Here is a 27,267-nt window from a genome sequence, read left to right as displayed (position 1 = left end):
ATCAAAAATTGACCTATTGTTTAACCCCTTTACGTCCTAGGATAGATATTATATATTATAATCTCCTAGGCCACCTCCCTCTGGTTACCATGGGCATGCATATTGCACCTACTGTCATCCCCGCACTTGTCTGCTGATCAGCAAACGTGCGGCTAAGGATACCGTCACATTTTAGCGACGCAGCAGCGATCCCACCAGCGATCTGACCTGGTCAGGATCGCTGCTGCGTCGCTACATGGTCGCTGGTGAGCTGTCAAACAGGCAGATCTCACCAGAGACCAGTGACCAGCCCCCAGCCAGCAGCGACGTGCAAGCGACGCTGCGCTTGCACGGAGCCGGCGCTGGAAGCTGCAGACACTGGTAACTAAGGTAAACATCGGGTATGGTTACCCGATGTTTACCTTAGTTACCAGCGCACACCGCTTAGCTTAGCGTGTGCAGGGAGCAGGAGCCGGCACTGGCAGCGTGAGAGCTGCGGAGGCTGGTAATGAAGGTAAATATCGGGTAACCACCTTGGTTACCCGATGTTTACCTTGGTTACAGCTTACCGCAGACTGTCAGACGCCGGCTCCTGCTCCCTGCACATTCAGGATTGTTGCTCTCTCGCTGTCACACACAGCGATGTGTGCTTATCAGCGGGAAAGCAACGTCAAAAAAATGAACCAGGGCTGTGTGTAAAGAGCAGCGATCTCACAGCAGGGGCCAGATCACTGCTCAGTGTCACACACAGCGAGATCGCTGATGAGGTCACAAAAACCGTGACTCAGCAGCGATCTCAGTAGCTATCTCGCTGTGTGTGAAGTACCCCTAACGGGCTTCGGTGGATCGGAGATCCACCAGTGCCTGTTAACACCTTAGATTGCGCTGTCACACTGACCGCGTTATCTAACGTGCTCCGGCGCTCATATCGCTATTCCCCGCTGCCATCGGCAGCCTTGTGACACAATCATGGGGCGCCAATGGGTTGTCATGTGCTTCAGGCATAGTTGATTGTTAGCACCCTAGTGTTTATTTTTGTTATACCTATTATACCGTGATGCCCGCTAAACTCTTTCATGTCACGATGGGTTGCCATGACATCTCGGGGTGAGATGATGACCCCTGTCTCTGATATGACTCACTTTCTGTGAAAACCAGCAGAGTGCCGACACTCACAGGAGATTAGCATTTCTCCTGATCAGAGCAATGCTGAAACATCTCTCTGATCAGCACAAGCCATCGGAAGGTGCAGGCATAAAGTCCCATGGGGGGGGACTAGCAAAATAAATATTATTTTTTTTTTTATTTATTTTTTTTTTACATTTATTTTAAAACTTTAAAGTTCAAATCACCCCATTTTGCCCCATTGAGAATAGAACAATTTAACAAAAATACACATATTAGGTAACGCCACTTTCAGAAATGTCCGATCTATCAAAATATAAAATCAATTAATCTGATGAGTAAAGGGCGTAATGAGAAATAATTCCAAATGCCAAAATTAAGTTTTTCTGGTTCTCGCAATATTGCATTAAAATGCAATAACAGGCGATCAAAACAGCACATCTACATAAAAATGGTATAATAAAAATGTCAGCTTAAGACACAAAAAAATAATCCATCCCACAGCCCCAGATCCTGAAAATTGAGAATGCTATGGGTCTCGGGAAATGGCAACAAAAGCGCAATTTTTTTTTTTCTTAAATTTTTTTTTTTTTCCTCCAAACTTCTAAATAAATTTTGACCACTTAGATAAAAGTAAAACTATACATGTCTGGTATCTATGCACTCGTACCGACCTGGGGAATCATCATGCCAGGTCAGTTTCACCATATAATCAACATGGTAAGTTAAAAAAAATTGTGCAGTTGCATTTTCACCGCACTTGGAATTTTTTTTTCTATTTTTTTTTTCAGTACAATATTGAGTACAATGAACGGTGTTATCCAAAAGCACCACAACTTGTCCGGCAAAAAATAAGCCCTATTATAAGGCTATATTGACGGAAAAATTAAAAAGCTATGGTTCTAGGAGGAAGTGGAGGAAAAAACGAAAATGGAAAATCGTCTGGGGATGTTGGGGTTAATTCGGGCTTTTATGTTGTGCATTGAATTGTGCAGAATATATATTATACATCGTGAAATGTAGTGTGTGTATATGCATTAAAAATAAAGAAGAGTATTATGCACAAAGATCTATTATAAACAAAAATACCCAAAGTAACTGGGCTTTGTCTTGGGAAGGGAGGGAAGGCCGGAGACAACCTGGTTAAGGCTTTGTCCTTGGGGTGCGCTCTCAGGGACCCCCTGCCTGCTTATTGTCTATAGTCTCTGAAAGGGTGGGTTGGGATTTTTTGAGGGCGACACTAAAATGGATTGGATTGGGTAATATGTTATTACAAATCGTGGCCCTTTACACCTCCAATGGCTCAAGTTAGGGTTAATGGAGGAGTCTCAAGGCCTTCTACTGTACATAGTGTCACACCCCAGGGATTCCCTCTATCCTCCCTCCTCCATATTCTTGTAATGATTGCCCTGGCTAACACTATACACTATTAGGGCCTGTGCTTACGTTGCAGATTTGTTGGGGGGGGGTTTGTCACAGATTTGTCACAGATTTGTCACAGTTTACTGATACCAGCAATGTGAGTGAGAAACACGTTACTTATTTTCCCTTGCAGATTTGGTGCAGATGTTAATCTGCGGCATATTAATTCTTTTAGCTTTTTTGCTGCAAATTTCACTCATACTAATGAGTGGGAAAAATCTGCATCAAAAACATGTTTTTTTCTGCACCAAATACCATATTGTTCAGACTATAAGACGCACCCTGGTTTTAGAGGAGGAAAATAGGAAAATAAAATTTTAAGCAAAAAATGTGGTCATTACACACTTATGTGGCGAGGATCTGCTGCTGACACTGTTATGGGGGTAATCTCCAAATTCTCTAACTCAGGTACCCCAGCCTGGTAATGATCCTCCTGCCTTGTATATATATGTCCCACATCCTGCTATATACTGCCATCCTGGTATGTGCTCCCATCCTGCTATATACCCCATCCTGGCATATGGCCGCATCCTGCTATATACCCCATCCTGGCATATGGCCGCATCCTGCTATATACCCCATCCTGGCATATGGCCGCATCCTGCTATATACCCCATCCTGGCATATGGCCGCATCCTGCTATATACCCCATCCTGGCATATGGCCGCATCCTGCTATATACCCCATCCTGGCATATGGCCGCATCCTGCTATATACCCCATCCTGGCATATGGCCGCATCCTGCTATATACCCCATCCTGGCATATGGCCGCATCCTGCTATATACCCCATCCTGGCATATGGCCGCATCCTGCTATATACCCCATCCTGGCATATGGCCGCATCCTGCTATATACCCCATCCTGGCATATGGCCGCATCCTGCTATATACCCCATCCTGGCATATGGCCGCATCCTGCTATATACCCCATCCTGGCATATGGCCGCATCCTGCTATATACCCCATCCTGGCATATGGCCGCATCCTGCTATATACCCCATCCTGGCATATGGCCGCATCCTGCTATATACCCCATCCTGGCATATGGCCGCATCCTGCTATATACCCCATCCTGGCATATGGCCGCATCCTGCTATATACCCCATCCTGGCATATGGCCGCATCCTGCTATATACCCCATCCTGGCATGTGGCCGCATCCTGCTATATACCCCATCCTGGCATGTGGCCGCATCCTGCTATATACCCCATCCTGGCATGTGGCCGCATCCTGCTATATAACCCATCCTGGCATGTGGCCGCATCCTGCTATATACCCCATCCTGGCATGTGGCCGCATCCTGCTATATACCCCCATCCTGCTATATACCCCCATCCAGGTGGGTGCTCTCATCCTGCTATGTACCCCCATCCTGCTATATGCCGTCATCCTGCTTTATACCCCTATCCTGCTATATATCCCCACCCTGCTATATACTCCCATCCTGCTCATAATATACCCCCATCCTGCTATATACCCCTATCCTGCTATATGGCCGCATCCTGTGTCACACAAAAAAAATAAACGTTTATACTCACCTTTCCTCGCTCCACGCAGAATCGCTCCTCCTCCTCTCTGTGCCGGCAGCAGCACCGCTTACCTATGTGGAGCCGGGCACGCTCCCTGCAGCATTGCAATGTCCTCCTGTCTGTGCCGGTCGCAGCTGTTTGTGGACACGTGCGCACAGTGATGACGTCATCCCTGTGAGCACCGCTAGTCTCCACACACAGCCGCGGCCGGCAGACAGGAGGAGATTGCGGTGCTGCAGGGATCGTTGTCGGTGAGTAATGTGTACTGATTCACTGCACCCCGCGCTGATGATGATGATGAGCGGGGGGCAATAAATACAGCCGCACATGATCACTCCAGGCTGTAGTTGCCAGGGGTGATCATGCGGGCCGGCTGTTTACTATGCGCGCATCCCCCGCCTATCACCCTGCCCACCTGTCAGCGCCGACTTTGCGCTTAGAGATGGGCGGGAAAATGAATGCATATGAAATGAGCGGGCCCACGTGGTCACGGCAGGCGCTGCTACAGCCTGCTCATGCCCCTGATGACCCGCTCCACCGCAGCACCCTCATTCCCCGCAGCCCTACATTCAGACTATAAGACGCACCCCCCACTTTCCCCCAACATTTGGGGGGGAAAAAGTGCGTCTTATAGTCCGAAAAATACGGTACTTCACGTGTGCACACACCCTTAGAGCTAATTCCTCCATATTAGGAATATAAATAGGCAGCATATTACATAAGATGTCCATATTTGCAGATGCCCAATTGCTGTATGTCACCTATTTTTATTTTTTTAGAATCTCCCTACCAGTGATCTTGGCAAATTGAAAAGTTTTTCATTTCTATCCAATCTTAAAGGTCAGAGATCCTTAAGGGGGAACCAACCACCTGGATTTTCACATATAAAGTAAAGGCAGTGCCATATTGGCGCTAAGATGGTGAATAATTTTATCTTCAGTTTCCAGATGCACAGTTGAAACCAGTTTCCATACACTATCTAAAAAGACACATCTGCAGGTTTTTTTCACTCTCTGAAATAAAATCAGAATAAACCTGTATTGACCCGACGTCACCTCTTCCCCATCTTGCCCTGGAGCAGGAAATAGATGGGAGCAGGACACCACCGGTTACGAGAGGTGACGTCGGGTCATCTGGCCAGCGCTTGCGCAAGAACACTGGAGGCAGAGGGGAAAGGGCGGGCACGCGATGATGGGCTGGCACTTGCTGATGACAATCACAGCGCCGCCCATAATCTCGTGCCTGCGCAACATGTCACCAGCGGTCACACTGTGCACACAGTGCACAGTCCCGGTACAGTCACATGGCGCATGCGCGGGACCACGGGTGCACTGGGCGGTGTCCTGAAGTATGAAATGGAGCGTTTGGGGACGGCGTAAAACGGCAGGAGGGACAGTAATGAACACCAGACAGCCCGCCCCCATGGATAATTTAGAAGATTTGCATACCAAAAGGTACAACTTTATAAAGTATTTAATTTGGTCTAAAAGGAGGCACAAAAACTATAGGAACCTTGCTAGAATGCAGCCCAGGAGCTGCAGAAGGGGAAACTTTTAGGTTTGGAGCAAAATTTCTGCTGACAGGTTCCCTGTAATACGCTCCTGTGGGAGTGCTAGCATGCTAAGAGGACGGCTAGTGGGGTGAAGTAACGCCCTTGGGACTAGTCCCCGGTCTCATTAGCAAAAGATAAAAGATCTTCAGAAATACTTTTTCTAAAGATCCCTTTATCTATGCTAGTGTATACAGACACGGTTAGGCAGGGATTAGCAATATGCACCCAGAACTGCTCGTGGTTCTGGGTGCATGTTGCACCTGACAGGTTCCCTTTAAGTTCCTGGCTGATGTCTTAAGATGTTTAGTATTGCCACATAATCTTCTTTCCTCATGATGCCATATATTTTGTGTAGTACACCAGTCTCTCCTGGAGCAAAACACCCTCACAACATGAAACTTCCACCCCCGTGTTTCACAGTTGGGATGTGTTCTTAGGCTTCAATGCTTCTCCCTTTTTCCTCCAAACGTAACGATGGTCATTATGGACAAACTGTTCAATTTTAGTTTTGTCAGACCACAGGACGTGTTCCTGTGTGCATTTGCAAACATTAATCTGGCTTTTTTGTTTCTTTTGGAGTAATGACTTTTTCCTGGCAGAGTGGCCTTTCAGCCCATGTTGATACAGTACTCATTTCACTGTGGATTATGACACAATCTTACCAGCTTCCGCCAGCATCTTCACAAGGTTTTTTGCTTTTGTTCTTGGGTTGATATGCACATGTCTGACCAAAGCATGTTCATCTCTGGTACACAGAACCCATCTTCTTTTTGAGCGGTATGATGGCTGGACATTCCCATCTTGTTTGTACTTGCGTATAATTGTTTGTACAGATGAACAAGGCACCTTCAGGTATCTGGAAATTGCACCTAAGGATAAACCATAATTCTCTTCCTGAGATCTTGGCTGATTTTCTTTTGACTTTCCCATGATGCTACACAAAGAAGCAGTGTGTTTCAGGTGTGCATTAAAATACATCCACAGGTGTGTCTCTAAGTCAGTTGTTGCTAATAAACCTATCAGAAGCTTCCAAAGTCATGACATCATCATATGGGCTGTCCCATATTGTTTAAAGGCATAGAACTCTTAGTGTATGTAAACGTTTGACTTTGCAATAATAAGTAATAAAAATGCCTTAAAACATTCTCTCATTATTCTGGCATTTGGCAAATAGAAATAATTTTGGTTTCCAATTGACCTAAAGCGTGAAAAATGAAACATGCATGTGTCTTTTTAGTGCATGCAAACTTCTGCTTTCAACTCTGTATGTGTGTACGTGTACATATATAATATATACACGGTTGAAACTAGATGTTTACAAACACTGTCTAAAAGGACACATGCCTGTTTTTCTCACTATCTAACATGAAATCAAAAAAATATATATTTATTTAATTTTTTTTTCACTTCTAGTGTCATTAATTCCACAGTGCTTTACATACATCTGCAACACTGTCCCCATTGGGGATCACAATCTAAATTCCCTATCAGTATGCCTTTGTAGTGTGTGAGGAAGCCAACACAAACACAGGTAGAACATACAAACTCCTTGCAGATTTTGTCCTTGGTGGGATTTGAACCCAAGACCCAGCACTGCAAAGCAACAGTGCTAACTACTGAGCCACCGTGCCACTCTTTTATACGACACGATTAACTGGTTTAAGGATAGAAAAATTGAAATTGCTAAATTTTTCAAAATCTTCACCAAAATTCTGACATTTTCACAAATAAACGACAAAAAATTGATCTAAATTTACCACTAACATACAGTACAATGTGATACGAAAAAGGTGAAAACAGGCTGGGTGGTGAAGGGGTTAAGGACATAAAAATTCTAAGTTTGAAACTTGCTACATTTGCTTATTTTTTTTTGTAAATTTTTGTTATTTTCATAAATAAATGCAAATTATATCGCCCAAAATTTACCACTAACATAAGGTACAATCTCAGAATCACTGGGGTCCATTGAAGCATTCCGGAGTTACCACCAAATAACTGGACACTTGTCAGATTTCTAAAATTTGACCTGGTCATTAAGGTCAAAACTTGCTCTGCCACTAAGTGGTTAAAATAAAACAATTAATTTCAGACTGCGTTAGTATTTTTTTTCTTTGTTAAAACAGTACTCTCTTCACTTTTCCTTCACCACTCCCATTCCGTGCTACATTGATGACATCCCAACACAGGAACATGTCACCAACTACAGCCACTTGTCATGACAACTTTGCGAAAAATTTTAGTCCCCAGACAACTTTTTAAATGCTCTCTGCAACTCGATGGGGGTGTGTAGATTCAGGCCGATCGCTGAAAAGGCTGTTGAGAAGTGAACAGCTCCCCACCTGCCTGAGTGTGCGCACAGAACCTAAGTCTATGGTTCCATACTCCTCTGAAGCACTCCCCACCTGCCTGAGTGTGCGTATAGAGCCTAAAAGCCCATTTACACACAACGATATCGCTAACGAGATGTCGTCGGGGTCACGGTGTTGGTGACGCACAACCGGCCTCGTTGGCGATGTCGTTGTGTGTGACACCTTTTTGCGATCAAAAGGTGTCAAATCGTGCGTCGTGTACACGTCGTTCATTTTTAAAAAATCGTTCCTCATTTGGAACTCGGGTTGTTTGTGGTTCCTACGGCAGCACACATCGTTATGTGTGACACCGCAGGAACGAGGAACAACATCGTATCTGCGGCCGCCGTCAATGAGGAAGGAAAGAGGTGGGCGGGATGTTCCAGGCGCTCATCCCCGCCCCTCCTCTGCTATTGGACAGACGCTTAGTGACGCCGAACGAACCTCCCCCTTAAAGGAGAGATTGTTTGGCGGCCACAGCAACGTCTGTGACCAGGTAATTGCGTGTGACGCTGCCGTAGTAATATTGTTCGCTACGGGAGCGATCACCCCGTGACGCACCACCGACGTGGGCCGGTGCTATTGCTCGTGACATCGCTGGCGATGTTGCAGCGTGTAAAGCCCGCTTAAGAAACCGTTGTGTGGTCTGTTAAGCATATTGTTTCTGTGGCATGAGGAATATACCTTTCTTCGGCGCTCCATTGGGAGACCCAGACGATTGGGTGTATAGCTACTGCCTCCGGAGGCCACACAAAGTATTACACTAAAAAGTGTAAGGCCCCTCCCCTTCTGCGTATACACCCCCCGTGGGATCACGGGCTGCTTCAGTTTTATGCTTTGTGCGAAGGAGGTCAGACATCCACGCATAGCTCCACTGTTTTAGTCAGCAGCAGCTGCTGACTATGTCGGATGGAAGAAAAGAGGGCCCATACTAGGGCCCCCAGCATGCTCCCTTCTCACCCCACTTTTGTCGGGTGTTTGTTAAGGTTGAGGTACCCATTGCGGGTACGGAGGCTGGAGCCCACATGCTGTTTTCCTTCCCCATCCCCCTGAAGGGCTCTGGTGAAGTGGGATCTTACCGGCCTCCAGGCTCTGAGGCCGGGCTCCATCCACAGACCCGGAGATCCTGCTGGAATGGAGCGGAGTATCGTCAGGGACAGGCCCTGCAACGTTAAGGTACTCTGTGTCCCCGTACAGTCTATGCACAGACACACTCCAGCGTTGCTGGGTGTGTTAGTGCGCCGGGGACAGTAGCGCTGCGCGCTTGGGCTTTACTCACTGCAGCTTAGCTGAGTGAGTTTATGTGTCGGGAACTACCGCGCCAGCCGCTGCTGGAGCTGCGGCGCGGCTGAGACTTGTGGTGCGCCGGGGACTTTCGCGCTGCCGCGCTTTTACGACGGCAGCGCTTATAAATCTAGTCCCCGGCTTCTGCGGCCTAGTTACGTTTCGTTCCCGCCCCCAGCCCTGTCAGTCAGGGAAGGGGCGAGACGCTGTACAATGATCAGCGCCGAGGGCTGGAGTCTTATTTACATACTCCAGCCCTCTCACTGGGCACAGGGGGACGCCAGTTTCCCGCTCTTGTCTGGGGCACGCCCACGGCCCGCCCCTCTTCACAGGACGCCGGCAGCCATTCCTGCAGGCAATCTAAGCTGGAGAACGGACACAGGCTCTGGGAGACCCAGCAAAGGGATTCTGGCGACCACTTACCCGCTTATGCGGGCGGTAAGCAGCACCTTGGTGCTGACCCCACTATTGCCACAGTGTTTTTTTGTGTACTTTATTCTTGTGCTTATATTTGCAAGACCATACACAGACACACGCCAGCATTGCTGGGCGTGTTAGTGCGCCGAGGACAACAGCGCTGCGCGCTTGGACTATACTCACTGCAGCTTAGCTGAGTGAGTTTATCTGTGGGAAACTGCCGCGCTGGAGGCTGCGGCGCGGCTGAGACTTGTGGCTGTACGGTCGCTTCTTGGCGATATACCCCTAGATAGCTCTTAGGAGACAACAGCATGTCGTCAGCATAGAGCAAGGGGGCCAAGGCACAGGCTTTCTATGCTGTCTGTACCGCACGTGAGGCTGTTTTACCGGCAGGTTCCACTAACCCCTAATGGGTAGAGTCTCTGCTAGTGGTGGCTCAGAGAGGGCCACCTGTGAAACTGTCCAGAGGACAGAGTTTGCAGTTTTTTTGCTGATAAAATGTCTTGGACTATGAACAAAATTCTAGCAACTTTGCAGTCCAGGGTGGTGACTCAGACCAAGGGCATTGTTGAATCAAGGCTCCCCGGTCTCCCTCAGTTGGAACTAATCCGTGCTCCAAGGGGGTCCCATACATCCCAGACTGAAGGCTCTGACACGGACGACAGTCCCAGACAGCCTAAGCGAGCTCGCTGGGAGAGACCCTCGACTTCACACACTGGTCAGGGTCTCAGCGAGGGGATTCTCTGTATGATAAGGTAGCTGGTCAGGTTTCTGATCCTGAGACCGCTTTCATTCTGGATGCTCCTAATGGGACGCCATGGTGAATGATCTCATAGCGCCCATCAATACACTGGTGGATATTTCTCCCTCAGCCCCTCCAGTGGAGGAGGCAGCTTCAGCAGGAGAAATTCCATTTCAGGTATCCCAAGCGTAAATTCAGTACCTTTTGGGCCTCTCTGACTCAGAGGAGCAGTCCAGAAACACTACGCTTATCCAGACAAGCTTTCCTCCACCGCGACATCCTCCATAGTTGCAGTGGAAGATGGGACTTCACTTAAAGATGCCATTGACAGACAGATGGACCTCTGGTTGAAATCTGGCTGTGAAGCTATCGGCGTGTCGTTTGCTCCGGCATTCGCAGCCGTATGGGCACTCCAAGCTATTTCAGCTGGTCTTGCGCAGATAGACACTGTCACACGTACATCTGTGCCGCAGGTGGCGTCCTTAACCTCGCATGCATTGCGACTTACGCTATTCATGCTGTCCTGGACTCTACGAGCCGTACGCCGGTGGCATACGCCAACTCCGTGGTTTTGCGCAGACCCTTGGGGTTAAGGGAATGGAAGGCAGCTCCTGCTTCCAAAAAGGGCTTAACCAGTTTGCCATTATCTGGTGACAGACTTGGCTGAGCGATTGGATGAAATCATTAAGCAGGCCAAGGGTAAGGATTCTTCCTTACACCAGCCCAGATCAAACAAAACCCAAGGAAGGACAGTCGACGTTTCGGTCCTTTCCAGGCTCGGGCTGGTCCCAATTTTCCTAGTCCAAAAGGACTCAAAAGGCTCAGAGGGGCTCAGACTCCTGGCGGGCTCAATCACGACCAAAGAAGGCAGCCGGAGGAACCGATACCAAGGCGGTTTCCTCATGACTTTCAGCCCTCTCTCTCTCTCTCGCTCTCCGCATCCGCGGTCGGTGGCAGACTCTCCCGCTTGGCGGCATTTAGCTGCCACAGGTCAAAGACCGGTGGGTGAGACACATTTTGTCTCACGTGTACAGGATAGAGTTTTGTTCTCGTCCTCCGGCTCGATTCTTCAGAACTTCCCCACCTCTCGACCGAGCCGATGCTCTTCTGCAGGCAGAAGGAGTGATAATCCCTGTTCCTATTCAGGAACAAGATCACGGTTTTTACTCCAATCTGGTTGTGGTGCCAAAAAAGGACGGCTCTTCCGTTCCGTTCTAGACCTAAAACTGCTCAAAAAGCAGTGTAAACCAGGCGGTTCCGGATGGAATCCCTCCGCTCCGTCATTGCCTCAAGGTCTCAAGGAGATTTCCTAGCATCAAGAGACATCAGAATGCTTATCTCCACGTGCCGATTGCTCCAGAGCACCAGCGTTTGCTGCGATTCGTTATAGTAAACGAGCATCTTCAGTTCGTAGACCTGCCCTTAGGTCTGGCGACAGCCCCACGGCTTTTCACCAAGGTCATGGCTGCAGTGGTAGCAGTCCTGCACTCTCAGGGTCACTCTGTGATCCCTTACTTGGACGATCTACTTGTCAACGCACCCTCTCAAGAGGCATGCCAACGCAGCCTGAACGTTGCGCTGGAGACTCTCCAGAGTTTCGGGTGGATCATCAACTTTTCAAAGTTAAATCTGACACCGACCCAATCACTGACATATCTTGGCATAGAGTTCTATACTCTCTCAGCGATAGTGAAGCTTCCGCTGGACAAACAGCGTTCACTACAGACGGGGGTGCAGTCTCTCCTTCAAGGCCAGTCACACCCCTTAAGACGCCTCATGCACTTCCTAGCGAAGATGGTAGCAGCAATGGAGGCAGTCCCTTTCGCGCAGTTTCATCTGCGTCCACTTCAATGGGACATTCTCCGCCAAAGCGATGGGAAGTCGACGTCCCTAGACAGTAACGTCTCCCTTTCTCAGACGGTCAAGGACTCTCTTCAGTGGTGACTTCTTCCCACCTCTTTGTCAAAAGGAAGGTCCTTCCTACCCCCATCCTAGACGGTGGTCACGACAGACGTGAGTCTGTCAGGGTGGAGAATAGTCTTTCTCCACCACAGGGCTCAGGGTACGTGGACTCAGCAGGAGTCCACCCTTCAGATCAACGTTCTCTTGCCCTGCAAGCCTTCCAGCAGCGGCTGGAATGCAAACAGATCCGAGTTCAGTCGGACAACTCCACAGCGGTAGCATACATCAACCACCAAGGCAGAATACGCAGTTGGCAAGCCTCCCAAGAAGTCCGGCGGACTCTGATGTGGGTGGAAGACAGAGCATCCACCATATCCGCAGTTCACATCCCGGGCGTAGAAAACTGGGAAGCAGACTTCCTCAGTCGCCAGGGTATGGACGCAGGGGAATGGTCTCTGCACCCGGACGGGTTTTAGGAAATCTGGGGCCTTCGGGGGAGGCCGGACGTCGACTTAATGGCGTCTAGGCACAACACCAAGGTCACGAGTTTCATGGTGTGGTCTTACGATCAACGAGCTCTGGCGGCAGGCGCCTTAGTTCAGGATGGGTCGCAGTTCCAGCGACCCTATGTGTTTCCCCCTCTGGCACTGTTGCCCAGAGTGCTACGCAAGATCAGCTCCGATTGCCGCCGCGCCATCCTCGTCGCCCCAGACTGGCAGAGGAGGTCGTGGTACCCGGATCTGTGGCATCTCACAGTCGGCCAGCCGTGGGCACTACCAGACCGGCCAAACTTACTGTCCCAAGGGCCGTTTTCTATCTGAATCCTACGGCCCTGAACCTGACTGGGTGGCCATTGAGTCCTGGATCCTAGCGTCTTCAGGATTATCTCATGACGTCATTGCCACCATGTGACGGGCTAGGAAGCCGACGTCTGCCAAGATCTACCACTGTACGTGGAAGATATTCTTACCTTAGGGCTCTGCTCAGGGAGTGTCTCCCTGGCCATTTGCATTGCCTACTTTTCTTCCTTCCTGCAATCGGGTTGGGAAACAGGTTTGTTGCTCGGCTCCCTTAAAGGACAAGTTCCAGCGCTGTCTGTATTCTTTCAGAAGCGCCTAGCACGACTTCCTCAGGTACGCACGTCCCTGCAGGGGGTTTGTCACATTGTCCCTCCGTACTGAGGCCGTTAGACCCATGGGATCTGAACAGGGTACTAATTGCTCTCCAGAAGCCGCCCTGCGGGCCTCTGAGGGATGTTTCACTTTCTCCACTTTCACAGAAAGTGGCCTTTCTGGTAGCGGTCACGTCTCTTCGGAGAGTGTCCGAGCTAGCAGCGCGGTCATCCAAAGCTCCCTTCCTGGTGCTTCACCAAGACAAGGTAGTGCTGCGCCCGATTCCGGAGTTTCTCCCTAAGGTGGTATCCCCTTTTCATCACAATCAGGATATCTCCTTACCTTCCTTTTGTTCTTATCCATTTCATCGATATGAAATGGATTTGCATTGTTGGATCTGGTGAAGAGCACTCAGAATCTACATTTCCCGCACGACGCCCCTGCGCCGATCGGATGCACTCTTTGTCCTTGTCACTGGTCAGCGCAAGGGGTCGCAGGCTGCCAAATCCACCCTGGCTCGATGGATCAAGGAACCAATCCTTGAAGCCTACCGTTCTGCTGGGCTTCCGGTTCCATCAGGGCTGAAGGCCCATTCTACCAGAGCCGAGGGGGCGTCCTGGGCATTACGGCACCAGGCTACGGCTCAGCAGGTGTGCCAGGCGGCTACCTGGGCGAGTCTGCACGCCTTCACCAAGCGTTATCAGGTGCATGCCTACGCTTAGGCGGATGCCAGCCTAAGTAGAAGTGTCCTGCAGGCGGCGGTTGCCTCCATGTAGGGAAGGGCTGTTTTTACAGTCCAAACTTGAGGTATTAATTTACCCACCCAGGGACTGCTTTTGGACGTCCCAATCGTCTGGGTCTCCCAATGGAGCGCCGAAGAAGAAGGGAATTTTGTTACTTACCGTAAATTCCTTTTCTTCTAGCTCCAATTGGGAGACCCAGCACCCGCCCCTGTTCCTTCGGGATTTTTGGTTGTTCGGGTACACATGTTGTTCATGTTGAATGGTTTCAGTTCTCCGATGTTCCTTCGGATTGAATTTGTTTAACCAGTTATTGGCTTTCCTCCTTCTTGCTTTTGCACTAAAACTGAAGCAGCCCGTGATCCCACGGGGGGTGTATACGCAGAAGGGGAGGGGCCTTACACTTTTTAGTGTAATACTTTGTGTGGCCTCCGGAGGCAGTAGCTATACACCCAATCGTCTGGGTCTCCCAATTGGAGCTAGAAGAAAAGGAATTTACGGTAAGTAACAAAATTCCCTTCTTTGGTCCTGCTTTTTGTCTGGGAAAAGAATTTGCTGGACAGGTAGAGGTCCAGCCTGACTGATTCCTGTTTCCATTAAAAGGAGATGTCACCGGGCATTGGATTATAGGTGTCATGGAACTTTATTAATCAGGAGCCAAATATATGATAATACCACAATTTATAAGAAGCAAAACATTCTAAATCAGAGATTTGGATCAGAGGGTTCTCCATTTTTCTGCATCAGTCATGTCACACACAAATGGATCAGATCTGGACAATTCTTCTAGTGACTGCGAACATTGAATAGTAAAGTGCTGCAGAATGTTGGCGCTATATAAATGAAAATGATTATAATATTCTTCCATACTGACATTACTCTGAAATGTGCTTCTTCTTTATTAGCTTTCTATAAATGCCTTTGACTACAACTGCCATTTGGACCTAATAAAGCTGTTGCGGCAGGAAGGAGAACTGGATAGATTAAGACGTGCCCGCCAAAAGATGAGCGAACTGTTCCCATTAACTGAAGGTATGTAGATGACACGCTCACAGCTAATATAGTTATATTTCTTTGTCGCTCCATTGGGAGACCCAGACAATTGGGTGTATAGGCTATGCCTCCGGAGGCCACACAAAGTATTACACTAAAAGTGTAAAGCCCCTCCCCTTCTGCCTCTACACCCCCCGTGCTCTCACGGGCTCCTCAGTTTTCATGCTTTGTGCGAAGGAGGCTGTCATCCACGCATAGCTCCACAGCTTAGTCAGCAGCAGCTGCTGACTATGTCGGATGGAAGAAAAGAGGGCCCATAACAGGGCCCCCAGCATGCTCCCTTCTCACCCCACTCTTGTCGGCGGTGTTGTTAAGGTTGAGGTATCCATTGCGGGTACGGAGGCTGGAGCCCACATGCTGTTTTCCTTCCCCATCCCCTTTAGGGCTCTGGGTGAAGTGGGATCCTAACCGGTCTCCAGGCACTGAGACCGTGCTCCATCCACAGCCCCTGGGGAATCTGCTGGACAAGGAGCCGAGTATCGTCAGGGACAAGGCCCTGCTACTTTGAGGTACTCTGTGTCCCCGTGGGGACCGCGCACGGAAACACTCCAGCATTGCTGGGTGTGTTAGTGCACCGGGGACCGCAGCGCTGACCGCGCTTGTGCCATCACACACTGCAGCGTGCTGGGTGTGTTAGTTTACTGGGGACTACCGCGCTGACCGCGCGCTGCCATTTCACATGGCAGCGCGGCTGGGAACGTTAGTACGCCGGGGACTACCGCGCCGACCGCGCTTACACGCCGGCCGCGCTTATAACTTTAGTCCCCGGCTTTTGCGGCCTAGTCTCACTCTTTTCCCGCCCCCAGGCCTGCCAGTCAGGGGAAGGGCGGGACGCTGTACAGGACGTCAGCGCTGAGGGCTGGAACGTGCTTTGCATACTCCACCCCCCTCACTGTGCACAGTGGGGCACCGGATTCCCGCACTTTCTAGGGCACGCCCACGGCCCCCTCCTCTCCTCAGGACGCCGGCAGCCATTCCTGTCAGCTCTTCTGACGCTGAAGAGGGGAGACAAGCTCTGGGAGAGCCAGGCAGGGATTCTGGTGACCACACAACCGCTTTGAGCGGGCGGTAAGCAGCACCTCAGGTGCTGGCCCCACTTGTGCAGAAGTGTACTTATAGATTATATGATTATAGGCTATACTTTACACTGTATGGTGCACGGTTGATTTTTTGCTATATACCCTCCTGGATTGCTCAGAGGAGACAACAGCATGTCGTCCGCAAAAAGCAAGGGTGCCAAAGCACAGGCTTACTATGCTGCCTGCGCCGCATGTACGGCTATACTACCGGCAGGTTCCACTGACCCTCATTGTGTGCAATGCTCAGCCCCTGTGGCACTTACTCAGCCGGAGCCTCTGCTAAGGGTGGCCCAGGGGGAACCACCTGCTAACACTGTCCAGGTGACAGGGACGGAGTTTGCAGTTTTTACTGATAGACTTTCTGAGACTATGGCTAAGATACTAGAAGCCTTGCAGTCCAGACCGGTGTCTCAGACCATGGGCACTGTGGAATCATTGCTCCCTGGTCCCCCTCAGTTGGAACAACAATGTCCTCCCGGGGTGTCTCATAGTTCCCAGGGTGAGGTCTCTGACACGGACCGCAGCCCCAGACCGCGTAAGCGAGCTCGCTTGGAAATTCCCTCGACATCATCACATTGTTCAGGGTCTCAGCGGGAGGACTCTCTGTATGATGAAGCGGAGGTAGCTGATCAGGATTCTGATCCTGAGGCCGCTCTCAACCTTGCTACTCCTGATGGGGACGCCATAGTGAATGATCTTATCGCGTCCATCAATCAAATGTTGGATATTTCTCCCTCAGCTCCTCCAATAGAGGAGTCAGCTTCTCAGCAGGAGAAATTCCGTTTCAGGTTTCCCAAGCGTACAACGAGTATGTTTCTGGACCACTCTGACTTCAGAGAGGCAGTCCAGAAACACCGAGCTTGTCCAGATAAGCGTTTTTCCAAGCGCCTTAAGGATACACGTTATCCCTTCCCCCCTGACGTGGTCAAGGGCTGGACTCAGTGTCCCAAGGTGGATCCTCCAATCTCCAGACTGGCGGCTAGATCCATAGTTGCAGTTGAAGATGGGGCTTCACTCAAGGATGCCACTGACAGACAGATGGAGCTCTGGTTGAAATCCATCTATGAAGCTATCGGCGCGTCTTTTGCTCCAGCATTCGCAGCCGTATGGGCACTCCAAGCTATCTCAGCGGGTCAAGCGCAAATTGACGCACTCACACGTACGTCTGCGCCGCAAGTGGCGTCCATAACCTCTCAAACGTCGGCATTTGCGTCCTACGCTATTAATGCTGTCCTGGACTCTGCGAGCCGTACGGCGGTTGCAGCCGACAATTCGGTGGCAATACGCAGCGCCTTGTGGCTACGGGAATGGAAGGCAGATTCGGCTTCCAAAAAGTGCTTAACCAGTTTGCCATTTTCTGGCGACCGTTTGTTTGGTGAGAGATTAGATGAAATCATCAAACAATCCAAGGGAAAGGAAACATCCTTACCCCAGGCCAAACCAAACATACCCCAACAGCGGAGGGGACAGTCGAGGTTTCGGTCCTTTCGGGGTGCGGGCAGGTCCCAATACTCCTCGTCCAAAAGGCCTCAGAAGGATCAGAGGAACTCCGATTCATGGCGGTCTAAGTCACGCCCTAAAAAGACCGCCGGAGGTGCCGCTACCAAGGCGGCTTCCTCATGACTTACGACCTCCTCACACCGCATCCTCGGTCGGTGGCAGGCTCTCCCGCTTTTGCGACACCTGGCTGCCACAAGTAAAAGACCGTTGGGTGAGAGACATTCTGTCTCACGGTTACAGGATAGAGTTCAGCTCTCGTCCTCCGACTCGATTCTTCAGAACATCTCCGCCTCCCGAGCGAGCCGATGCTCTTCTGCAGGCGGTGGGCACTCTGAAGGCAGAAGGAGTGGTGGTCCCGGTTCCTCTTCAGCAACAGGGTCACGGTTTTTACTCCAACCTGTTTGTGGTTCCAAAGAAGGACGGGTCTTTCCGTCCTGTCCTGGACCTAAAACTGCTCAACAAACACGTAAAGACCAGGCGGTTCCGGATGGAATCCCTCCGCTCCGTCATCGCCTCAATGTCCCAAGGAGATTTCCTTGCATCGATCGATATCAAAGATGCTTATCTCCACGTACCGATTGCTCCAGAGCATCAGCGCTTCCTGCGCTTCGCCATAGGAGACGAACACCTTCAGTTCGCGGCACTGCCGTTCGGCCTGGCGACAGCCCCACGGGTTTTCACCAAGGTCATGGCTACAGTAGTTGCGGTCCTCCACTCTCAGGGTCACTCGGTGATCCCTTACTTAGACGATCTGCTGGTCAAGGCACCCTCTCAAGAGGCATGCCAACACAGTCTCAACGCTACTCTGGAGACTCTCCAGAGTTTCGGGTGGATCATCAATTTTCCAAAGTCAAATCTGACACCGGCCCAATCACTGACATATCTTGGAATGGAGTTTCATACCCTCTCAGCGATGGTGATGCTCCCGCTGAACAAACAGCGGTCACTGCAGACAGGGTTGCAATCTCTCCTTCAAGGTCAGTCACACCCCTTGAGGCGCCTCATGCACTTCCTGGGGAAGATGGTGGCAGCAATGGAGGCAGTCCCTTTCGCGCAGTTTCACCTGCGTCCTCTTCAATGGGACATCCTACGCAAATGGGACAGGAAGTCGACATCCCTCGACAGGAACGTCTCCCTCTCTCAGGCAACCAAAGCTTCCCTTCGGTGGTGGCTTCTTCCCACTTCATTATCGAAGGGGAAATCCTTCCTACCCCCATCCTGGGCGGTGGTCACGACGGACGTGAGTCCGTCAGGGTGGGGAGCAGTCTTTCTCCACCACAGGGCTCAGGGTACGTGGACTCAGCAAGAGTCCTCCCTTCAGATCAATGTTCTGGAGATCAGGGCAGTGTATCTTGCCCTAAAAGCGTTCCAGCAGTGGCTGGAAGGCAAGCAGATCCGAATTCAGTCGGACAACTCCACAGCGGTGGCTTACATCAACCACCAAGGCGGAACACGCAGTCGGCAAGCCTTCCAGGAAGTCCGGCGGATTTTGATGTGGGTGGAAGCCACGGCCTCCACCATCTCCGCAGTTCACATCCCGGGCGTAGAAAACTGGGAAGCAGACTTTCTCAGTCGTCAGGGCATGGACGCAGGGGAATGGTCCCTTCACCCGGACGTGTTTCAGGAGATCTGTTGCCGCTGGGGGATGCCGGACGTCGACCTAATGGCGTCCCGGCACAACAACAAGGTCACGGCATTCATGGCACGATCTCACGATCACAGAGCTCTGGCGGCAGACGCCTTAGTTCAGGATTGGTCGCAGTTTCAACTCCCTTATGTGTTTCCTCCTCTGGCACTGTTGCCCAGAGTGTTACGCAAGATCAGGGCCGACTGCCGCTGCGCCATCCTCGTCGCTCCAGACTGGCCGAGGAGGTCGTGGTACCCGGATCTGTGGCATCTCACGGTCGGCCAACCGTGGGCACTACCAGACCGACCAGACTTGCTGTCTCAAGGGCCGTTTTTCCAACTTTTTGTCCTCATCCAGTTCACCAATGTGAAAAGGATTTGCACTTGTTAGATCTGGTGAGAGCACTCAGATTCTACATTTCTCGTACGGCGCCCCTGCGCCGCTCGGATGCACTCTTTGTCCTTGTCGCTGGCCAGCGTAAAGGGACACAAGCTTCCAAATCAACCCTGGCTCGGTGGATCAAGGAACCAATTCTCGAAGCTTATCGTTCTTCGAGGCTTCCGGTTCCCTCAGGGCTGAAGGCCCATTCTACCAGGGCCGTGGGAGCGTCCTGGGCCTTGCGGCACCAGGCTACGGCTCAGCAGGTGTGTCAGGCAGCTACCTGGTCGAGCCTGCACACTTTCACGAAGCACTATCAGGTGCATACCTATGCTTCGGCAGATGCCAGCCTAGGTAGACGAGTCCTTCAGGCGGCGGTTGCCCACCTGTAGGACGGAGCCGTTACGGCTCTATTATGAGGTATTATTTACCCACCCAGGGACTGCTTTTGGACGTCCCAATTGTCTGGGTCTCCCAATGGAGAGACAAAGAAGAAGGGAATTTTGTTTACTTACCGTAAATTCCTTTTCTTCTAGCTCCAATTGGGAGACCCAGCACCCGCCCCTGTTTTTTTGTGTGTACACATGTTGTTCATGTTGAATGGTTTCAGTTCTCCGATATTCCTTCGGATTGAATTTACTTTAAACCAGTTTATAATTTTTTCCTCCTTCTTGCTTTTGCACCAAAACTGAGGAGCCCGTGAGAGCACGGGGGGTGTAGAGGCAGAAGGGGAGGGGCTTTACACTTTTAGTGTAATACTTTGTGTGGCCTCCGGAGGCATAGCCTATACACCCAATTGTCTGGGTTTCCCAATTGGAGCTAGAAGAAAAGGAATTTACGGTAAGTAAACAAAATTCCCTTCTTTTGTGACCGGTCCTTTCTAAAAGTTCTCTCACAAAAATTACACTTTTCAGCCACAGAGAAAATGTTTTTTATTGTGACCCATAACACCTTTACTAGCTGTAAATCGCACATTTTTTAATTATATTGTAAGGAATATATAGGATTTCTCTCGTTTAATGTGTTATTTCTACATATTTTATCCCTTTTATTATCAATAGTAGCCCTTGTTTGCTTATTCTTTTCCGGCAGAGATATGGTTGGATTGGTTGAAAGATGAGATGAAGATGGCTGAAGATAGCAAAAGTCGTGAGACGGTTTATGAGCTGTTTGAGAAAGCTGTCAAAGATTACATCTGTAAGCGCCATTTGTCTATATTACATCCACCCTCATACTAGATCATCTGTCTGGTGCATCTTGTATGAGAAATCCATCTAATTTATTTCAGAACTGTACATTATGCTGATGTAAAGCAGAAATGATCATTTATTCACGTCTCTTTTAGGTCCAGAAATTTGGTTGGAGTATGCCCAGTATTCGATTGGAGGGATGGGGGAAGAGGGTGGCATTGCCAAGGTTCGCTCTATCTTTGAGAGGGCATTAACAGCTGTTGGACTCCATATAACCAAGGGATCCAGTATATGGGATGCCTACAGGGAGTTTGAGAATGCGATATTAGGAACCGTGCAGGTAATTTAGTCTACATACCGGAATATCTAGTTCTTTCTTTGTGAATGTTTATGAACGTCACTATCTTGCTGTGACTTGGTTGAAATATGTAGAAAATGATTAGCTACTTTATTCCTTATGTGTTAGCCTTTGCCAGGTGCCATCCCTTCAGCAGAACAACAGCAAACGCTGAATACCCAACTTGAGAGGATCCACACCATTTTCAAACGCCAGCTAGGTGTACCCCTTCTAGGTAAGTTCTCTTTAGATATAGCTAAAATAAACAGACTACATAAAGGTACCCCAAAGTTGGAAATTATTCATAAAAGTAAATGTGAAGTAGTCTTACTTTTGCTTGCGCCTCTTAACCTTCGTCAGGCTGCATAATTTTGCAACGTTAACAGCGACCCCTTATCTCGGAAGGGGGTGGAGATATTTTATTGAAATTTGGCCAATATATTCTGGACCAAAACTGCAGAGATGGCACGAAATTTCAGCCCTCTACGGCTTTTGGAAAAAAAAATGTATTGCAATTTTAAAACGGAATAGTTACAATTGTACCTACTCAGCCGGACGAAGGTTAAAGGGAATCTGTCACAAGGTTTTTGCTATGAATTCTGAGAGTACGATCATGTAGCTGCTGAGACCCCCCAATTACCCTGAGATGTCACTGGGTTTTGCTGTCTCAATACAATCAGTGTTTTATCAGCAGGAGATTATCACTAGAGGACAACTGGCCTCATGCATCCTAGTCCAACCACGCTCCCAACACTTATTAGCAGCTCTCTGTCACTATACAATGTATACAGAAAGCTGGGGGGGGGGTTACAGCTTAGCATCTGAGCTCTGCTAGAACTGCACCAGAGAAAACTGAAACTTTATCATAACTCCTGCACCCAGTATACTATGTGATACATTGCTGGAATCAGGGACTCTGTCCCCACCTCACCCCAATCTCAGATTACATAACGAAAAACTGATGACAGATTCCCTTGTTAATGAATTTGGCACATCTTTCAACTGCTGTGTGCCACTGCAAAAATTTTACACCAAGGAGTGACTTTTGTAGCTTACGCTATTATTGTCTATTTTTTTTTTCTTCTCAAAATGTTGACTGAGTTCGAGTTGCACAATCAGTTTTACACCAGAATTATGTCAAACTGCAAGATGAATCATTATTAAGGAGTATAGACACTACTGTGCTAATATCTTCAAGATAATAAAAGACCAGATCTGGAATGGAGGGAGGGGGAATTATGGGGTCCTGAATATTTCTTCGGCGCTCCATTGGGAGACCCAGACGATTGGGTGTATAGTACTGCCTCCGGAGGCCACACAAAGCATTACACTAAAAAGTGTAAGGCCCCTCCCCTTCTGGCTATACACCCCCAGTGGGATCACTGGCTCACCAGTTTTCTGCTTTGTGCGAAGGAGGTCAGACATCCATGCATAGCTCCACTGTTTTTAGTCAGCAGCAGCTGCTGACTATGTCGGATGGAAGAAAAGAGGGCCCATACTAGGGCCCCCAGCATGCTCCCTTCTCACCCCACTTTTGTCGGGTGTTTGTTAAGGTTGAGGTACCCATTGCGGGTACGGAGGCTGGAGCCCACATGCTGTTTTCCTTCCCCATCCCCCCTCAGGGCTCTGGGCGAAGTGGGATCTTACAGGTCTCCAGGCACTGAGACCGGGCTCCATCCACAGACCCAGAGAACCTGCTGGATATGGAGCTGGGTATCGTCAGGGACAGGCCCTGCTACATTAAGGTACTCTGTGTCCCCGGGCAAGCGCGCACACACACACCAGCATTGCTGGGAGTGTTAGTGCGCCGGGGGCAACAGCGCGGAGCGCTCGTGCTATTATTCACTACAGCTTTGCTGAGTGACTTTATGTATTGGGAACTGCCGCGCCGGCCGCTGCTGGGTGTTTTTTACATTGTGGCGCGGCTGGGACTTGTGGTGCGCCGGGGACTTCCGCGCTGGCCGTGCACTTGGACGGCCGCGCTTATTACTCGAGTCCCCGGCTTTGCGGCCTAGTTTTCGTTTCGTTCCCGCCTCCAGCCCTGCCAGTCAGGGGTGAGGCGGGACGCTGTACAGACAGTCAGCGCCGAGGGCTGGAGTCTGCTTTGCATTCTCCAGCCCCCTTCACTGGACACAGTGGGACGCCAGTTTCCCGCTCTTGTCTGGGGCACGCCCACGGCCCGCCCCTCGTCACACGAGCTGGAGAAGGACGCCGGCAGCCATTCCTGCACGCAGTCCGAGCTGGGGAACGGAGACATGCTCTGGGCAACCACTCACAGGGCTCTGGCGACCACACACCCGCGTTATAGGCGGGCGGTAAGCAGCACCTGAAGTGCTGACCCCACTAAATACCGAAGTGTCCATTTGTAGTTTATGCTTGTATGCTATACACTGCACTGTACGGTCGCTATCTTTGGCTATATGCCCATCTTAGATGGCGAGATAACAGCAGCAAAAAAGCAAGGGTGCTAAGGCACAGTTTTTCTAGGCTGCTTGTATTGCATGCGCTGAAGTGTTCATTTGTACTTATGCTTGTATGCTATACATTGCACTGTACGGTCGCTACTCTTGGCTATATTCTCCTAGAGGGCTGGACAGCAGCAGCAAAAAAGCATGGGCGCCAAGGCACAGGCTTTATAGGCTGCTTGTATTGCATGTGCTGAAGTGTTCATTTGTACTTATGCTTGTATGCTATACATTGCACTGTACGGTCGCTACTCTTGGCTGTATTCTCCTAGATGGCTGGACAACAGCAGCAAAAAAGCAAGGGTGCCAAGGCACAGGCTTTCTATGCTGCTTGTATTGCATGTGCTGAAGTGTTTATGCTTGTATGCTATACATTGCATAGATGGCTAGAATACAGCAGCAAAAAAGCAACACAGGCTTTCTATGCTGCTTTTCCTGCATGTGATACTGTTCCACCGGCAGGTTCCACTGACCCCCATTGTGTGCAATGCACCCCTGTAGCACTTGGTCAGCCGGGGTCTCTATACCTGTGAACCCTGTCCAGGGACAGGGACGGAGTTGCAGTTTCGGCTGATAGATTGTCATGGGATAGAGACTTTGCAGTCCAGACAAGGCCATGGGCAATCTTGATTAATGCTCCCTGGCCACCCTCATTTGGAACATAATCAGTGCTCCGGGGGGGGTCCCAGGCATTCCAGGGTGAAGGCTCTGACACGGACGGCAGTCCCAGACAGCCTAAGCTAGCTCGCTGGGTGCGGCACTCGGCTTCATCACTGGTCAAGGTCCCAGCGGGAGGACTCTCTGTATGATGAGGCAGACGTAGCTGATCAGGGCTTTGGTCCTGACATCGCTCTCAATCCGGATACACTGGATGGTGACGCCATAGTGAATGATCTTATAGCGTCCATCAATGGCATGTTGGATATTTCTCCCCCAGCTCCTTCAGGGGAGGAGTCAGCTTTACAGCAGGAGAAATCCTTTTTCAGTATCTCATGCGTATATTGAGTACTTTTCTGGCCACGCTGACTTCAGAGAAGCAGTTCAGAAACACCACGCTTACCAGATAAGCGTTTTCTCCAAACGTATTAAGGATACACGTTATCCCTTCCCCCTGACGTGGTAAAGCGCTGGACCCAGGGTCCAAAGGTGGATCCCCCAATCTCCAGGCTTGCGGCTAGATCCATAGTTGCAGTGGAGATGGGACGTCACTTAAAGATGCCATTGACAGACAGATGGACCTCGGGTTGAAATCTGTCTGTGAAGCTATCAGCGTGTCGGTTGCTCCGGCATTCGCAGCCGTATGGGCACTCTAAGCTTTTTCAGCTGGTCTTGCGCAGCTGGTCTTGAGCACATGTACATCTGTGCCGCAGGTGGTGTCCTTAACCTCGCAATGTCTGCATTGCGACTTACCCTAGTAATGCTGTCCTGGGGGGACAGTCGAGGTTTCGGTCCTTCCCAGGCTCGGGCAGGTCCCAATTGTCCTCGTCCAAAAGGGCTCAAAATGCTCAGAGGGGCTCAAATTCCGGCCGGGCTCAATCACGCCCAAGGAAGGCTGCAGGAGGAACCGCTACCAAGGCGGTCTCCTCATGACTTCAGCTCTCTCTCTCCGCATCCGCGGTTGGTGGCAGACTCTCCCGCTTGGCGACATTTAGCTGCCGCAGGTCACAGACCGGTGGGTGAGAGACATTGTGTCTCACGTGTACAGGACATCCCCCCCCCCCCCCACCGAGCCGAGGCTCTTCTGCAGGCAGAAGGAGTGGTAATCCCTGTTCCTCTTCAGGAACAGGACACGTTTTTTTCCTCCAATCTGATTGGGGTGCCAAAAAAGGGTGGCTCTTTCCGTTCCGTTCTGGAACTAAAACTGCTCACCAAGCACGTGAAGGCCAGGCGGTTCCGGATGTAACCCTCCGCTCCGTCATTGCCTCAATGTCCCAAAGAGATTTCCTAGCATCAATAGATATCAGGATGCTTATCTCCACGTGCCGATTGCTCCAGAGCACTAGCGTTTGCTACGTTTCGTTATTGAAGACGAGCATCTTCAGTGCGTAGCCCTGCCCTTCGGTCTGGCGACAGCCCTACGGGTTTTCACCAAGTTCAGGGCAGCAGTGGGAGCAGTCCTGCACTCTCAGGGTCACTCTGTGATCCTTACTGGGACGATCCACTTGTCAAGGCACCCTCTCAAGAGGCATGCCAACACAGCCTGAACGGGGCGCTGGAGACTCTCCAGAGTTTTGGGTGGATCATCAACTTTTCAAGGTTACATCGGGCACCGACCCAATCGCTGACATATCTGGGCATGGAGTTTCACACTCCCTCAGCGATAGTGAAGCTTCCGCTGGACAAGCAGCGTTCACTACAGACGGGGGTGCAGTCTCTCCTTCAAGGCCAGTCACACCCCTTAAGACGCCTCATGCAGAGGCAGTCACTTTCGCGCAGTTTCATCTGCGTCCACTTCAATGGGACATGCCTTGCCAATGGGTTGGGGAGTCGACGTCCCTAGACAGGAACGTTTCCCTTCTCAGACGGTCAAGGACTCTCTTCACAGGAGTCCATCCTTCGGATCAATGTTCTGGAAATCTGGGCAGTCTTGCCCTGCAAGCCTTCCAGCAGTGGCTGGAAGGAAAACGGATCCGAATTCAGTCGGACAATTCCACAGCGGTGGCAGACATCGCCCACCAAGGTGGAACACGCATCGCCAAGCCTACCAGGCAATCCGGCGGATTCTGACGTGGGTGGGGGACAGAGCATCCACCATATCCGCAGTTCACATCCCGGGCGTAGAAAATTGGGAAGCAGACTTCCTCAGTCGCCTGGGCATGGACGCAGAGGAATGGCCTCTGCACCCAGAATGGTGTCAGGAAATCTGTAGCAGCTGGGGGATGCCGGACGTCGACCTAATGGCGTCTCGGCACAACAACAAGGTCCCGATTTTCATGGCGCGGTCTCACGAGCAAAGAGCTCTGGCGGCGGGCGCCCTAGTTCATGATTGGTCGCAGTTCCAGCTACCCTATGTGTTTCCATCTCTGGCACTGTTGCCCAGAGTGCTACGCAAGCTCAGCTCCGCTTGCCACCGCGCCATCCTCGTCGTCCCAGACTGGCCGAGGAGGTCGTGGTTCCCGGATCTGTGGCATCTCACGGTCGGCCAACCGTGGGCACTCTCAGACCGGCCAGACTTACTGTCCCAAGGGCCGTTTTTTCCACTGAATTCTACGGCCCTGATCCTGACTGTATGGCCATCGAGTCCGAGATCCTGGCGTCTTCAGGATTATCTCAAGACGTCATTGCCACCATGAGTCGGGCTAGGAAGCCGACGTCTGCCAAGATCTACCACAAGACGTGGAAGATATTCTTATCTTGGTGCTCTGCTTCGGGAGTGTCTCCCTGGCCATTTGCATTGTCTCCTTTTTCCTCCCTTCCTGCATCTGGATTGGGAAAAGGTTTGTCGCTCGGCTCCCTTAAAGGACAAGTCGCAGCGCTGTAGGTAT

The 27,267-nt window shown here is 50.4% G+C and overlaps 1 protein-coding gene across 2 annotated transcripts in view; it reads left to right on the top strand.

Moving 5' to 3' along the window:
• The window catches only part of SART3 (spliceosome associated factor 3, U4/U6 recycling protein), a 108,471-nt gene that overhangs the window by 1,442 nt on the left and 79,762 nt on the right, over window positions 1-27,267 (top strand). For both annotated transcript variants that reach the window (XM_075341708.1, XM_075341707.1), the window contains exons 2-5: window positions 15,059-15,185; window positions 20,883-20,987; window positions 21,136-21,320; window positions 21,447-21,552. In XM_075341708.1, coding sequence (XP_075197823.1) covers window positions 15,059-15,185; window positions 20,883-20,987; window positions 21,136-21,320; window positions 21,447-21,552 — 523 coding nt within the window. The remainder of the gene's footprint in view (window positions 1-15,058; window positions 15,186-20,882; window positions 20,988-21,135; window positions 21,321-21,446; window positions 21,553-27,267) is intronic.

This window comes from Anomaloglossus baeobatrachus, chromosome 1 (genome assembly GCF_048569485.1).
Source record: "Anomaloglossus baeobatrachus isolate aAnoBae1 chromosome 1, aAnoBae1.hap1, whole genome shotgun sequence".
Classification (NCBI taxonomy): Eukaryota; Metazoa; Chordata; class Amphibia; order Anura; family Aromobatidae; genus Anomaloglossus; species Anomaloglossus baeobatrachus.
This window is presented reverse-complemented; position numbering and strand designations above follow the sequence as displayed.